Consider the following 15,161-nt stretch of genomic DNA (forward strand, 5'->3'; position numbering starts at 1 on the left):
TGCCCTTCAGGACCCAGGCGTACACTGGAAGCCAGAGCCTCACCCCTGCTGGTACACAGGGATTCCACTGCCCTAGTCCCGTGCCTCCTTTTCCCAGGAGGTAGCAGGTAGGCAATGCTGGCATAGGAGATGCCACAGGTGAGCTGACAGCCCTGGGTGACTGCCAACACTGAACAAGCTCTCTGCTTGACTACAAAGATGACGAGGCAGGTTGTAAAAAGTTGGTTTATTTGTCATGTTTTCACTGTATCTCAGTTAAGCCATTTTGGTGTCCACAGTGACAGTCCTCTTGGAAGCCAGGTCATCCCTACTCACCCACTAACAGTGACCATCAACCACAAGCCACCAGGCCCGGCTGACAGCTACAGCAGCAAGTGAGACTGTGGACTCCTCTAGGCCTGATGCTCCTCAGCACAGCCCAGAGCTGGGGACTCTGCACCCGCTTGCCAGAAGCTGTGGAGTCCCTACGGTAGGTGGGAAGCCCTGCTGCTCTGTGGCAGTGGCAGAGGAGGGGCAGTGGGAAGACCCTGTGGACTGGGAGGGCACCAGGCTCCTCTGCTCAGGACTGGGTCTAGACAAGGCCACGTGTGATATGGTGTGAGTCCTGGGCTATGTGCAAGGGCCCTGATGCTGACCTGTGTCGGGGCAAGTGGCTAATTGTCCCTTGATTGCCATTTGCTGGCAAGCATAGCAGCAAGAGTCCCTAGAAGCCCTGGGTCAGGGAGGCATTTGCTACTTCCACTGAGGTGTGGCGGACCCACGTGTCTTGCTGCTGGCAGGCTGTGACCACATGGCTGCACACCCACCAGAGCTCCTGCCCCCTTGTGTGAACAACTGGACCCTCCTGTGTCTTAAGGTAAGCTGACAAGCTCTGATTGCTCTGACCTCAAACTGTAGCCTTTGTACCCTTGCTGTTAGACAGTTTCTATCTTAAGAAGGGGCCTTTCCTATAGACCTGAGGCTTCTAACCCTCAGACCCATGTTATCTGCTACCCCAGACACCTTAACTATAAAAAGGATTTTGAGCAACTTCCTTAAGAGATCTCTGAACCCAGTTTGATTTTCCTATAGGTCCTCAGCCAGTCTACATTTGGTCCTAACAACAAGAAAACTCTAAAACCTGGAACAGGAAGTTCTCGGTAGGAAGACAGAGGTGGCCACCACAGGACCTCCCTTTCTAGTGGGACCTGGAAAAGAGCACAAGGACCCTTTACATGTGCCTAGCTACCTAGTGAGGCCAGGCTCAAGGTAAAGCCAGTAATCCCCTCCCTGCTGGCAACAGCAGACACGCGGATGCTGATCCTCACCCGTCTGCATGCCCAGAGGAGATGCAGACATCTTGTAGTTTGTGCTTCCTTCAACCAGGGCCACAGACTGCCTCGGGGCAGTTGGGACCCTTGCAGCTGCCAGGCACTGAGAAGTGCAAGGGTTTAAATAAAAGTTACATTGGAAACTTGGGGACAATTTGTTATCACACCCCAGACATCAGCTAACAATTCACTTCTATCAGTCTCTTGCCAATGTCAGAAAAAGCAAAACTTCAAATTGGAAATTTCCTAGCACTTTACACAGTGGAATGAAAAGATATGAAATTAAAAAAAAAAAAATTAAAGTCCCTATGCCACAGTAGCATGCTCCAGCAGTAAGAGCACCCTTCCGGGGCAGTTCTGGAGCCTGTGCCCTCACCCTGGTCCACAGGCACACGAGGCTCAGAAGAGAAGGGCTCCCATGCTGCCCACCTCGCTCTGCTCTTTGACGAAGATCTCAAAGTACTGGTAGATGATGGTGACCGCCAGCAGGATCCCGGTGCCAGACCCGATAGCACCCAGGAAATCAGCCAGGACAGAGAGGGCCCCAATGCACAGCCCACCGAAGGCTGCAGCTGTGGGGATGTACCTGCAGACAGACAGAGAGACAGCTGCAGTGCTTGATGAGCCAGCCACCCAGGACTGGGGATGTGACTAGCACAAACCCCAACATGGATGATGCCACTCTAGAGTTTAGCCTGGAAACAGGAATGTTAGGACGCTGTCTGCAGACTGCCCAGACGGTGCGCTGTGAATGTCAAGCCTGAGACTGCTGTGCATGTCTCCTGGGCAGCACGAGTCAGGGGCCGTAAGAGTTATGGACTGAAGTGAAAGCCTGCTGCTCCTGGCTCAGAAACTGACATTTCTGGTGTTCCTTGTAGTGGCCTCCTTCAGTGAGGTCAGAAACTTCAAATCACCACTTGCTCATTCTACACAGCATCTGGTTGTTCTGAGTGACAGCAGAGAACTAACCATGATCACAGACTGGGCAGAAAGCTCAGGCACTTTCCATCTACCAAGAGGCAGCTTCAGGAGGCCTATGTAGGGTTGCCTGCTGCTCCTGGAGCCCTAGACTTTCATCTCCTTCCTTGCTCTGCACGGTGACTGCTACATTCCTCTATCACCCTTGGCTGAGCCTGGCAGTCTCTGGCCTCTCCTTTGCTTTCTTATTTCTGAACTAAGCACCTGTTCCAGGCCAGCTGCTCTTGACAGTACCTTGGCTTCACCTGTGCTAGGACCCACCCAGCCTAAACCAGGACTGCTCAGTCACCACCATCCTGTATGTACCATTTTGACACCCTGGCTGTGTGCTTCCTTCTCCTCTCCTGTGCTGTCTTCTTTGGTCAGGGGTTATACCGGGCTGTACTGGTATTTCTAGTATTTGGATGTAATGAGCACACTTACCGGTTGAGCTCATGCACCATGGAGGTCTCCCTGTGGCCTCTCATCACCATCTGCTGCTCCTTCAGCTGCTTGGCAACCTACACAACCAAGTATAAGCACATGAGCCAGAGGCTGAGGGGAAGGGGGCTGCTTCACAGTGGGACTAAACAATTTCAGATTTTTGATTTGCATTATCTCATTTTTTGGAGGTTCTCTATGTAACCTTGTCTCGTGAGATCTGCCTGACTCTGCCTCCCAAGTGCTAGGATTAAAGGTATATGCTATCACCTCCCGGCCAGATATTTCCCCCACAGCTCAGACAAGTCTCCATGGAGGAACTTTAACTTGCAGCTATACACTCACTCACACAATAGTCTCTCTTTCTACTATGGCCTCAGGCTGTCAGAGCCAACTCTGTTAATCTCCACTGGTTGCCCTTGGGGCTTCCACACTGCCCCAGAGGGATGATCCAACTGTAGAATGGACGGCTTATACCATATACTATATGCACAGTGGTAACAAGTGGAGCTCCCTGGATGCCAGCAGCTGCCCTTATCTCTAGCAGGAATGTGGGCTTAGACTTACATCTTTGGCAGAAGAACCCGAAACTTCGATCCATGTTTTGGAAAAGAATGCACAGGAACCCAGCATGAATACAATGTACACGACCGCATGGACAGGGTCCTCCAGCACTGAGCCGAATGATTCCGGAGGAGACAGGTAGTAACACAGGCCACCAACTGGGTAAGCACGGGCTGGGCCCCCAGATGACGTATCCTAGGAGTAAGATACACAAGTCTTCCAGATGCTGCTTCGACACGCCACAGCAGAGCCAAAGCTCCCAGCAGATGCTTTGTGGTGTCATAAGCTCACCCACAGCAATCTCACCAAATTGTTTTTAAGAGGAAGCTCAGAAAGACCTTTAAGTGAAATATTTGGTCCTAGGTTAAGACACCCTATCACAAGCCACAGCTACTACATCAGTACAAACAATCCTCCCTGGGTACAGTGACACTCACCGACCAGGTGCCCAGCAGGCTAACCAGCAGGTTGCCACTGAAACGTGCTGACAGCATCTGGGAGATGACATACAGGTTGGACACCAGAGCAGACTGCAAGATGATGGGAATGTTGGAGGTGTAGAAGAGCTTGATGGGGTAGGTATTGTACTGGCCTCGGTAACGCGCCGACTTGATTGGAAGGTCCACTCGGAAGCCCTACAATGCAAACACAACATGATTTTTCACTGTCCTATTCTGCCTACTGTCCCGTGTGGTCAGGACAGTCGGGTTGGCCATAGGAGAGGTGATGCTGGGTGTCAGTTCTACCACTGGACTTGCAGCAGTGATGGTGTCTGAGGGCACATACCCCTTCCTTTCCTATACCTCCAGACCCTACTGGTGGTTCCCAGGCAGTGATCACCCATGTGATCATTAACAAAAACCCTAAGCTGCCCAGCAAAACCACCCACCCCGCCGAAACCCTGGACACCAGAGTCGCTTCCTTCTTTACTGTTATAAACCCAGTGCCCAGGACACTAGGACAAGACAGAAGACTCTACCTTCTTACTAATTCAACCAGCCATCGCCTTGCTCCGAAAAACTGAGCTGTTACTAAGTAGGCAAGCAGGCAGCTGACTCAGCAGGAGTCACTGCCTTATCCGGCTCGTCACAGACATGTCTTTCACTGTTATCCCTTTTTCAAAACTTTAAGTGTGTGTGTGTGTACGCACACACGCACGCACGCACGCCACAGTGTCTAAGTAGGAATCAAAGGACAGCATACAGAAAGAAGTTAGTTCTCTCCATGTGGGTCCTGGGAACTGAACTTATCACTAGGCTTGGCAACAATCACCCATACACACTGAGCTCTCTCACCAGCATTGTTTGTTTTAAAACAGACTCTCACTACATACATCATGCTGAACTTATATAGGTGGTCTTATGTCCCACCTACCAAAATGAGCCACCACACCTGGATAACTGCTGTAATTTCTTTCAGTCAGTATTAAAATACTGCAAAACATGCTGGGCACGGTGGCATAAACCTTTAATCTCAACACCTGAAAGGCGGAGGAAGTTAAATCTATATGAGTTTAGGATAGCCTGGTCTACATACTGAGCTTCAGGCCAGCCCAGGCTAGACAGACCCTGTCTCAAACTAACCTTAACCAACCAACCAACCCACCCACCCTCCCACTTTCAAATACAAAACTCCTGGTAAATATGAGGGTCTGTGCAATTAAGACAGCTAGCAGTTCAGGTGTCCTACTGAGAAACAAGAGAGACCAATAATCCTACACCTGAAAACTGCGGGGCAGGACAATGTGGATGCTGAGCTGGACTGCTGCCTTTGGACACACCTGGAAATAGATGACAACAGCAAAGACGAAGATGGTGGCAATCAGGTTCATGAGGTTAGGGAGGTTCTGGCGGTAGAATGCCTCTCGAAGGGCTCGGACCTTGTCTGTGCGGGTGGCCAGCAGGTGGAACAGCGCAATGATGGCGCCTTCAAATTCCATCCCTATGGGCAGAGTAAAACATGTGGTGTGTAGAGGAATTTTAATCTAGCAACATGGCTGTTCCTGCAAGGGACCACATCTATAGATATGATCCAGCCAGAATACAGACACACCCTTAGTTCATACCTTTAATCCTTAACAATGAAGACAAGGTTAGTTTGTAGAAGGAAGCAGCCATATTGAAAGTGATGTCTAATTGAGTCAAACAAAGTGACACATCAGAGAAAGATCTGACAGAATCAGACGGACATAAGCCCAACTCTCACCAGACAAGGAGAGGAAGAGAGGCTATTTAAGAGCCTCGAGAGAAAAAAGGTGGTAGTGATGGATGGTGGGTGTGTATGGAAGCTTTACTGGGACAGATGCACAGAGACAGGTTACAGAGAGAACAAGCTAGATACAGGCGAAGACACAATGAGCAAGAGGATTAGAACAGATGGCCAATGTCAGTGTGAGGCCAGACAGAGCAATTCAGTCAGAAGCTGAGAAAAGCTGGATAGAGTCAGTCAGCTTGGAAGTTAAGATTGTAGAGGCTATTAGATTCCAGGCCTAGGCCTAGGGAAAGTTAGAACAGAGAAGGAAATGTTGTTCTGGGCTCAGTCCAAAGTTTGGGTATGGCTCTCATCTCATCACTTCATCTGAGGACAACATTTTTAGAAGTGGAGGATGAAGAGTGCTTGCTTTGCCCCTCAGCTTCTTAATGACCCAAACTGAGAGGAAAGGTGAAGGAGTTCAGAGAGACAAACTACAGCACTGGGTTCTTCTCTTCTGCGATGAGCTGGCTGCTCTCATTTCTTAGGTCACCAGATGTGTGGAAGAACATCTGTGACACAATTTGCTTGAAAAAGGCCAAGTCTTGTTCTGGAACCTGGGCAGTAGGAACATTCATCCTAGTCCCTGAAGAGGGCAGCCTGTCCCCAGTAGGAGAGTGAGGAAAGCTGGAGTTCTCAGCTCCAAACACCAATGCTACAAAAGGAAATGTGGCTGCCATTATGGGTGCATGGCCTGAGATCCTGGTCTCCACCCTTCCACAGGTCTTGCCTACTAGTAGGCCTGGCGAACAGATGAGCTCCTGAAAGCTGAAGAGAGCAAGAAGAGTATCGCAAATACCTGCAGGTAAGGGGAGGTTAGAGCAAGCCTTCCTACCTTTCAGTTGTGGCCTATCTTCTATTTAGGGATAAGGGAGCTGCAGCTAGCCAGGACAAGGCTTGTATCTAACAGGTGTGTCCAGGTAGATGGGGGTTGGGGGGCGGTTGCTCCTGCTTTCTCCCCAGTAGCCTTTCTAAGCTCCCATCACCCTGCTTTTGTCCTGTCCAGCTTCAGAGAGACAACCTCAGCCCAGGACACAGAGCTACTGGTTGCTTCCCTCATGCCTTTCAAGACTGCTCAACTGCGATACCTGGATCAACTCTCTAACACCTTCCCTGTGACCCTTTCTTCCTTACTGCTGTCACAATGACCCAAGATCCCAGGATGCTGTGTGACAGCAAGGTCTTAGAACCCACAGCAGTGACAACAATGCCATGATTAGGTCCTGGCTCTTCTAATTTTTACAACTGCTGCCATATCTGTCAATTCTCTAGGAACAAGCCCATCTCTACATACTTAGCACCATCCCAGTGGCACACCCATGCATGCTGTCCATACTTTCCCAGTCCTGGACTTTTGCACTGCCTCAGGAGGCAGCAGTGGTGAGCCAGCCAAGTGTAGTAGTCCTGGCTACAGGTCACCTGTGTCCTCAGTACATTTCTGGTCCTTGAACCTTACTGATGCCATCTTCCCTGGTGTGGTTCATCCCATACCACAGTCAGTGAATCAAAGTGCCCTTTCAGACTACATTTCCATGGACTTCTGTTTTCCACGTTGGTCCCATCTTCCCTACAACCTCTTCCCTAACAACCAACCTGTGCTTCACTGCTTGTCTGCTCAAGGCAGCCATGGCACTTCCCCTGCAGAATGCTCTGCAGTATGAGTGCATCAGTCCTTCCACACTCCATCAGCCCCAGAATGCAACTGTTCTCTGCTGGTTCCTGAGCCGGGATGGAGCATCCCACCCTGCTCCCTTCTTTGCTATCATTTCCAATGCTGGCATCCCTGATCATGTGGTCTTTCTAAACAATACACTCCAACTCCATTTACCTGTGCCTTTCACTGCCCCAGTCTCTCTCAATGCCACTTATTTCATTAGAGGACAGCTTTTGTTCATTAGATGGCTGTATGTACGGCCTCTGAAGGCAGAAACTGCCCCTGCATCCAATTTTATAAAAGCATGCACAAATATTTTTCATGAGCCGCTTCTAAATAAATAACACATTTAGCAACAAAAGTCTCGTTCCCTAGTAAGTCTTATTCTACAGCGTTCGTTGTGTTTACACATTTTGATTAGAAACATTCCCATCCAAGGGCACTCTTAATGGCAATGCCATAACATGCTAATATGTCACCTGTACCTACTATAAGCCAGGCATCATGTGGTTGCACGGTATTCTGTGGTGCCAGGTGTCGAGCCTTGCACAAACCTCTACCACTGAGCTACATTCTCAGTTCTCCTGCCTCAGCCTCTGGAGAGCTGGAATTACAGATGTGTGTTATGACCCCTCACTACACGATGACCCAGATCAGTAGTAAAGAAATGTGCTCATACCACCCATCTGAGCCCAAGGGCAAGCATGATCAAATACTTTGGTGTAGTAGTTTCAGTTTTTTGTTTTGCTTTTTTTGTAAATGATCCAGAGTAAACTGCCAAAATATATAAAGGTAAAGATGCTTACAATCTCAATGTCAACACAGTGGGCTCTGACTTGAAGTTCACCCAAGACAGAGGCTAAAACAGAATGCACTTACTCCTGTAGTGCAGTTCTCAGTGTGCTGAGAACACAGATCCCACTCATCTGGCACACCAACCATGATGAGGCATATGAAAATCTAGGCTGTGTAATGCCGTGAGCATAAGTTCCCCCATCCTTAAAACACAGTGGATGAGCTTGTGCCTCTGCTAAACTGTGGCATGAGCTGAGGCCCTTACCTCGGCCAGTGTTGACAGTGGTGGGGCTGAATGCCTTCCATACAATGGTCTCACAGATATTAGTCGCAATGAAGAGAGAGATGCCAGAGCCCAAGCCATATCCTTTCTGCAGGAGTTCATCCAAAAGTAGGACAATTAAGCCAGCAACAAAGAGCTGTGGAAAAAAGGAAAAAAAGGAAAGAAACCCAAATAGATCATGTTACTGTTCCCAGGGGATGTGGCTCTCTTCTTCAATAATTGAGTTCTTGAGTATTAAAACAGAGAGCTGAGTGGGCTGCATCCTCAGCCTTTATCTGGTATTAAGAAGGGCAAACCTACAACCTCCAGCTTCTTAAAGGCACAGCTGAGATTTGGTATTTGGGGGTGGGGGTTGAGGGGCACAGCATAACAGTTACCTGAATGGTGATCAGCAGGCAGATTCCAGCACCCATCTCTGAAGGGTCCCCGTACATGCCCGTCATCACGTACACAATGGACTGACCGATAGTGATGATCATTCCAAACACTAGAAATCAAGAGAACTGTGTTCTCAGAGCAGGACAGGACAAAGCAGGGGAAGTGGCTAATGAACACCTGAATGCCCAACACTGAAAGAAAACACATAGTGCTGACACTGCCTCAAGGAGCTGGAGGGCTCTCCATAGTCACACGGTCAAAGTGTGAGAGAACACAGGCACCCTCAACAAAAGCCATCTGCTCTCCGGTCTCACCTCTTCCTTAGTGACGAGAAAGAGCTGAAGCCTGGCAGATGTGGTCTTAGGAAGAGCATGGAATCTCAAGCAGAATCAGAGACGTAACGCAGTGCTGGCACCCCTGAAGCCCCAGCACAGAGCAGGTCACTGGGATCCGAAGATCTCTAAGCTGAGCTGTAAGTGGGCTACCTCGAGAGCTCACCACCGTGATCCAAGTCCAGAGTGTAGAAGACTTTGGGATAAAACCAATTCTTTTGGATCTAAGTTTATATTTCAAGTGTCTTGAAAGGGAACCCACAGTGCCACTGGCCTGGCTACTGGTCCCATTTCCCCTGACAGAGCTCCTTCTGCGGTGTCTCAGATCTCAGTGTATTTCATTCCTAGACACATTTGAATTGACACATAGTATTGGTTTTCCAGCATGAGATGATTCTAAATAAGACTTAAATTTCAGTTTAAATTTTCACGTGTCCCTCTAACACAGTCCCTATTTGAAATTTAGAAAAAAAACTGTTCAGGGACTGTCAAGACGTCCACGTTGATAAATACTTGCCATGCAGGCCCGATGACCTGACATTCTCAGATTCCACACAGAGGAGAAAAGAGAGAACGGACTCTATAATATTCTCTGACCTTTCTCTACACAGATCCATGGCACATACATGCATGCAAACACAATCACAAATAAATAAAACCAACCAATGAAACATCAGAGCCAGGACACTTGCTGCCAAGCTAGATAATCTGAGGATAATGGCCAGAACCCCATGACAGAAGGGTAGAATCACACCTACATTGTTCTGACTTACACACATACACTATGGCACATGCGCATGAATTAAACATGTAAAAAATTAAAACACTATTGCTCAGTATTCCAGCTTTGTTCAATCAAACCCAGGGATTTGGGCATGCTACAAATGCACTTCCACTTCCCAATATTCCTCAATTCTTAAGGCAGAGGAGGTTTGATAACTTTTTCTGAATAACCTATTCCAGTTCAGAGGTAGGGCACTGAGGCTGGTGGCAAGCCACGGTTACCAGTTACACCTATCACTTGCTGTATGGCAAACATCACTACCTCCTTAGATGAAAAACTACACCTTCAGGACGACCACCTCGCTTTCTTCACTTCACAAGCTGATAAGAAGCACAGAACATTCAGGAGTGTCCTCTCTTCCCTTAACCCGAGTCACACATACAGGAGCTCTCTTCAGTGAAGCTCTGATATATGAGTGCCAACTGTGCACAGGACAGGGTGAGCTCCCAGCCCTGTTCCTTCCGTTCCATCCTGCCTCTTCCTAGTGCGGTCATGGAGTGCATGCAGAGGGGCAGCCAAGGAGGTCAGAGCACAAAGCACAGTGCTTTAATCTCAGCTTTATAGCAAATTCACATCGGCAACCAAAACATAATGTACAATATTTCTTACACTTTTGGGCTCCATTGAAGAGAGCTCGGTCTTTCGGGGTGTCCCCAACTTCAATTATCTTGGCACCAGCTAAGAGCTGCATGATAAGGCCGGACGTGACAATAGGAGAGATACCCAGCTCCATCAAGGTACCTTGAGGAAAGAAGGCAAGACACAGCCAAAATGAGCTTGGAAGGACAAACATTGTTAAATATAAAGAACAACACTAGGCTACTAACATACAAGCTCAACAGCACTCAGTTTGCTGGCAGCAATTACCTTATAGAACCACCTCCAAGGACCAACAACTAGAGCACAGCTTAACGCAACCTATTCACCCTGCCAGGCAGCTCTCATTCTGTGCAGGCAGCCACATGTTATTCAGACAGCTGCATTTCAATCCAGCAACAGACTTACTCTAGCTTCATGGAGATAAGAGAGGCTGGTCTCCCCATCAGTTAGTAAGAAAGGATAACACTGAAGGCATTCCCGGAGTCTGGAAAGAGGCCAGCACAACCATATCTGGCTGTGAATAAACTCCCACCTTCCATTATGCTAAATTCAATCACAGTTCTGATTTCCAACTTTATGTGCACTATATTTTTAATTGAATTAATCAAATGCAGTATCAACATACGTATTCAAAATCTTCTCTGTGCCCATAGGTAGGTAAATGGTCTAGGGCTTACAAAAGTCCTTTTTTTGGGGGGGGGAGGGGGAGACAGACACTATAACCTACAGATATGAAAAAGATTTCAGCCAAGTAACAAATTATACCTTCTAAAGAATGTTATCACTTTTAGGTATTCCAATTCTCCCATGTTTTAAACAATTTCTACAATGCAGCCTTATCTTGTTATTACAGGCTCTGTACTGCATTCAGACCCACAGGGTGCATTCATCAGCAAATGCTGTATGTATTTCTTCCCCACACCACAGGGAAGGGCGGCATAGGCAGTCCTACCTCTGTTAGAGGCCAGAATCACTCGCATCCAGTAGAAGGGGTCAGCTGAGTCTGAAGACATGATGCCAAACAGGGGAATCTACAAAGAGCAGAGAGGAGTATCACCCGTGCTCCAGCCCACTCAGCCCTACGATGCCTGAGCAGAGCTTACCTGGCAGCATACTAAGAAGATGAAGAGGGTGATGGCCGTCCACAACACCTTCTCCTTAAACTGAATCTGGAAGGGAATGAACGAGAGCACTTTATCACATAGGCAAATAAATGCACACGAATCCAAATAAGCTCTCATTCCCCATTTCAGAGGCTGCTCGAAAGTGTACCAAACACAGCCCTAACATTAAGTAGCACGCATCATGTGCTTTCTCTGTCCAAGATGTGATACAAAGACCTGTATTGCAGATTATCTTCATGTGACAACGAGCAAAATGGTCAAGAAAATGTAATCTATCTCAAATCCTACAGCGAAGTGAATTTGAGCCCAAAGCTATGTTCTTAACCATTCACAGTAACAGCTGAGACTAAAGATGGCTTCTCGTCAACCCTTCCCAGGTGTTAAGTATAATGTTAACCTCAATTGTCAACCTCATGGGATTCAGAATCACCATGGAAACAAAAATGGAGGAGTTTCTGGACTGAGTTATTAAGTGGGAAGACCCAGCTTAAATGTGGGAGGCCCCAATCCATGGGCTAGAATCCAGAACTGAATAAAAAGGAGAAAGTGAGCTGAGCCCAGCACTCAGCTTCCTGCTTCCTGGCCGGGGATGCAGTGTGACCAATGTGCCTGAAGTTCTTGCTGTCAATCATTCCCTGCTGTAATGAACTACACCGGTCAACAGTAAGCCCAAACACAATTCACCCTTCCTTCCTCCCTCCCTTCCTCCCTCTCTTCCTTTCTTCCTTCCTTCCTTCCTTCCATTTCTGTCAGGAAAGCTGTCACGACAACCAGAAAGGTAACAAATCAAGCAAGTCAAACAATCAACACACATCATCTTACTCTCTAGCCTGATTAGAAATCTCTAGGCTCCTCCTGTTCAAGAGCTGTCACTAGATAGTGAGAGCTCCTCAGTAGTGCCTGACCCACCACCACACAGGTTTCGACGGGTTTAACAGACAGCTAAAGACCAAGATGTTAACCAAATGTAAAGCCAAAAGGAAAAGGAAACAAGAAAGAAAAGTTTCTAACAAGCACTGGTTCGGTGTGCAGGCTGTCAGGTCAGAATCTAAGTTCTCTGGGTCTAGTCACTCCCGGAAAGACACAGTAATGTACTCCCTGGGTGATGTGAATTCCAAGTTCAGAGAGGCAGCTGGGGGACTCACATTACTCCTCTTTCTCTCACGAACACTGCTTTCCAATCCTATTACACCAAGGACTTAGCACCTAACGACGGGGGAGCAAGACACTTCACAGGTATCAGAGACAAGCTTGTAACAAAAGGGTACACGTGCTATCATCTATTGTGATGATGGACACCTGACCAGGGCCTCATGCCCGCCAGTAGCCAGTTTCCCAGCCCAAGGAACGATACTGTTAGAAAAAAGGAGACACATTTTTCAAGACTATTTTAAACGAGAAAGCCTCCTCTCCTGGTCAATTCAAGAGCAAACATCCAAAGATGTTCTGTCTATGTCCTGAACCTTCTGCCTCTGGAATAGCTGCAAAGTCACCCTCGTTCGGTAGCATGATTTGCCCTCTCCTGCAAGGGTTCCCAAGCCACACTTGAGGGCCCTCTCTCCCTCCCTCTGCCAAGGCCGTTTCTTATCTGCCCACCTCCCTCACCCTAGACTTTACATTCACAACCTGCCATCCAAGTGCACTTATGCCAGCCAGGAAGCCTTCCCACACCCTCAAGGCAACTTCTAGTCCCATTCAAAACTCTCACCAGATGGACCCCCAATCCGGGCCAGTTATACCTTACATATTTCCCATCTCCCTTGTTCTACCAGGCCAAGGTCACAGGACTATGAAGAAAGAATGTAAAGTGTGGGACTTGGGCTTCTTGACCCCTGAGCCAGAACCTTTGCACTGAGGTGGAACAGGTAAAGCTCTGCACAATGTTGTCAAAGACAGCAAGGGACTTATAAGGCATTTGCACAAAACTATCTTAAGTAAAAAAAATTAGGAGTACACACTAAGTATCCATGTAAATGTCAGCTACAAATGCCAGGTTTGACACAAAGTGGATTTATTGTTTTCTGTAACCCACGGGCCTAGACGTTCCTTCATCGGGCAATCTCCAATAAGGAACATTTATTCTTGGGCTGAGGCTGACTGCCATGGAAATTCTGATTAAGATTCGCACGGTGCTACATCTCTCCCCTTCCTTGTTTTAGCGCACCTACTGTCAACAGCAGCAGACTTCACCAGTGCATTTAAACTCGATGCTGGGGCAGCATACATTAAAAAAAAAAAAAAAAATACAAACACGTTCATATCGACTACACGACTGGTTTTTTTTCTTTGGAAACTAGATACTAAAGTTACTTCCCACAGGAAACAGACACCCCATGATCTGCTCCTGCTGGAGGTGAAGAACGGAGGGTAACTCAATCTGGGATCCTAACTGAGGTTTTATTCAATCACTGCTCAGACCCACTTTTGAACTAGGCAAACCTGAGGCTTTGTTAAACACTATCTACTACTAAAGATGCTCCAAAGGAGACACGGTGTCGTGAGAATTCCCATACAACCAGGTCACCTTTCAACGGCTCCCGTGAGTATCCCAGCACACACACTACACTCCAGAGGGGCAGTTTCCATTCGGTATACTGAGGCCATTTTTAATTGTACTGTAAACTTCCAGTGCCCAGTTTTGCAAGGCTTCTTTGACCACCATCTGGGGGAACTTACCTTTCTCTCTGGCTTCTGAATTTCCGGCAAGATGACACAGAATGGCTTGATGACTTCCAGAAATTTGACTTTGATGGAAGAAACAGAAAGAGAGTTAGGTACAGAGTAACTTGAGGGCACCTGAGGGAGACCAGCACGATGGGAGCCGGGCGTGGGAGTGCAGGGACCCAGAGGGCTCGGTTTAGGGGCGCGGGGATGAGTCCCCGGGGCAGGCCGCGTTCCGCCAGGATAGGGCAGCACGGCCGGCGCCCAAGCGGAGAAAGAAGACGTATTCTGGCAGCGCCGGGGTGGCCCCAGGAAACTCACTCGCCATGGCGGTGGCTGGTCCGACTACACTCCCTGCCTCGACTGCGCTCCACTTCGAGTGAGGCGACGGTGCTGCTAGATCTGGAGCGCGCTTCCTCAGCCGAGAGACACGTCAGTGATAGCCCGGCGGCGAGCAGCGCGGCGAGGCGGGGCCGGGGATGGGCCACCGGCCGCTTCCGCTTCCTGCCACGCGCGCCCGCCGCGCCGCCTGCGCCAAGACCACAACTCCCGGCATGCAGCAGGAGCAGAGGGCCTGTCGGGAAGACGACTGTCGGGCCACGCCGGAAGTGGGCGTGAGCAACTGCTCAGACTCGTCCGGAAGTGAGGAACGAGTCAGCCTGTGTTACTTATGAGTACTTCACCGTGGTTATGGCCCTACGAAGCAGACTATTCGGCCGTCCAGGTCGGTGACCCTAAGTGCCAGGGATAGCATGTCGCGACTCAGTAGGCCTCGGCTGCTGCGAGGCACGCGCGAGAGAACAGCCGTGTGTTGAATCCTGTCCTGCATTCCTCCTGGCGTGGGTGTTATGGGCTGCCTCTGAGGATACCTAAGCTCTTGCGTTTGAGGACGGTCGGCGGAGGCCGGGTCTGGAGGCTCGGTGTGGGCCTTATCGTAGCGGATTCCAATAAGGCTTTTGGAACCGGAGAATTAGGAAGAGATGAAGAAACCGAGCCAAGCCTTGCTGCTCCAGATCTTCAGGGAAAGG

The 15,161-nt window shown here is 48.8% G+C and overlaps 1 protein-coding gene across 1 annotated transcript; it reads right to left on the minus strand.

Annotated features, from left to right (window-relative positions):
• Positions 1 to 211: 211 nt before the first annotated feature.
• Positions 212 to 14,568, minus strand: Sec61a1 (SEC61 translocon subunit alpha 1). Its single transcript, NM_199256.2, is given in 12 exon segments — positions 212 to 1,896; positions 2,712 to 2,788; positions 3,276 to 3,467; positions 3,710 to 3,907; positions 5,053 to 5,213; positions 8,237 to 8,390; positions 8,632 to 8,741; positions 10,358 to 10,489; positions 11,301 to 11,379; positions 11,452 to 11,517; positions 14,149 to 14,216; positions 14,455 to 14,568. Coding segments are annotated over 12 exon segments (1,431 nt in total). The 5' UTR covers positions 14,462 to 14,568; the 3' UTR covers positions 212 to 1,709.
• Between the last annotated feature and the right edge of the window lie 593 nt (positions 14,569 to 15,161).

This window comes from Rattus norvegicus, chromosome 4 (genome assembly GCF_036323735.1).
Source record: "Rattus norvegicus strain BN/NHsdMcwi chromosome 4, GRCr8, whole genome shotgun sequence".
NCBI lineage: Eukaryota > Metazoa > Chordata > Mammalia > Rodentia > Muridae > Rattus > Rattus norvegicus.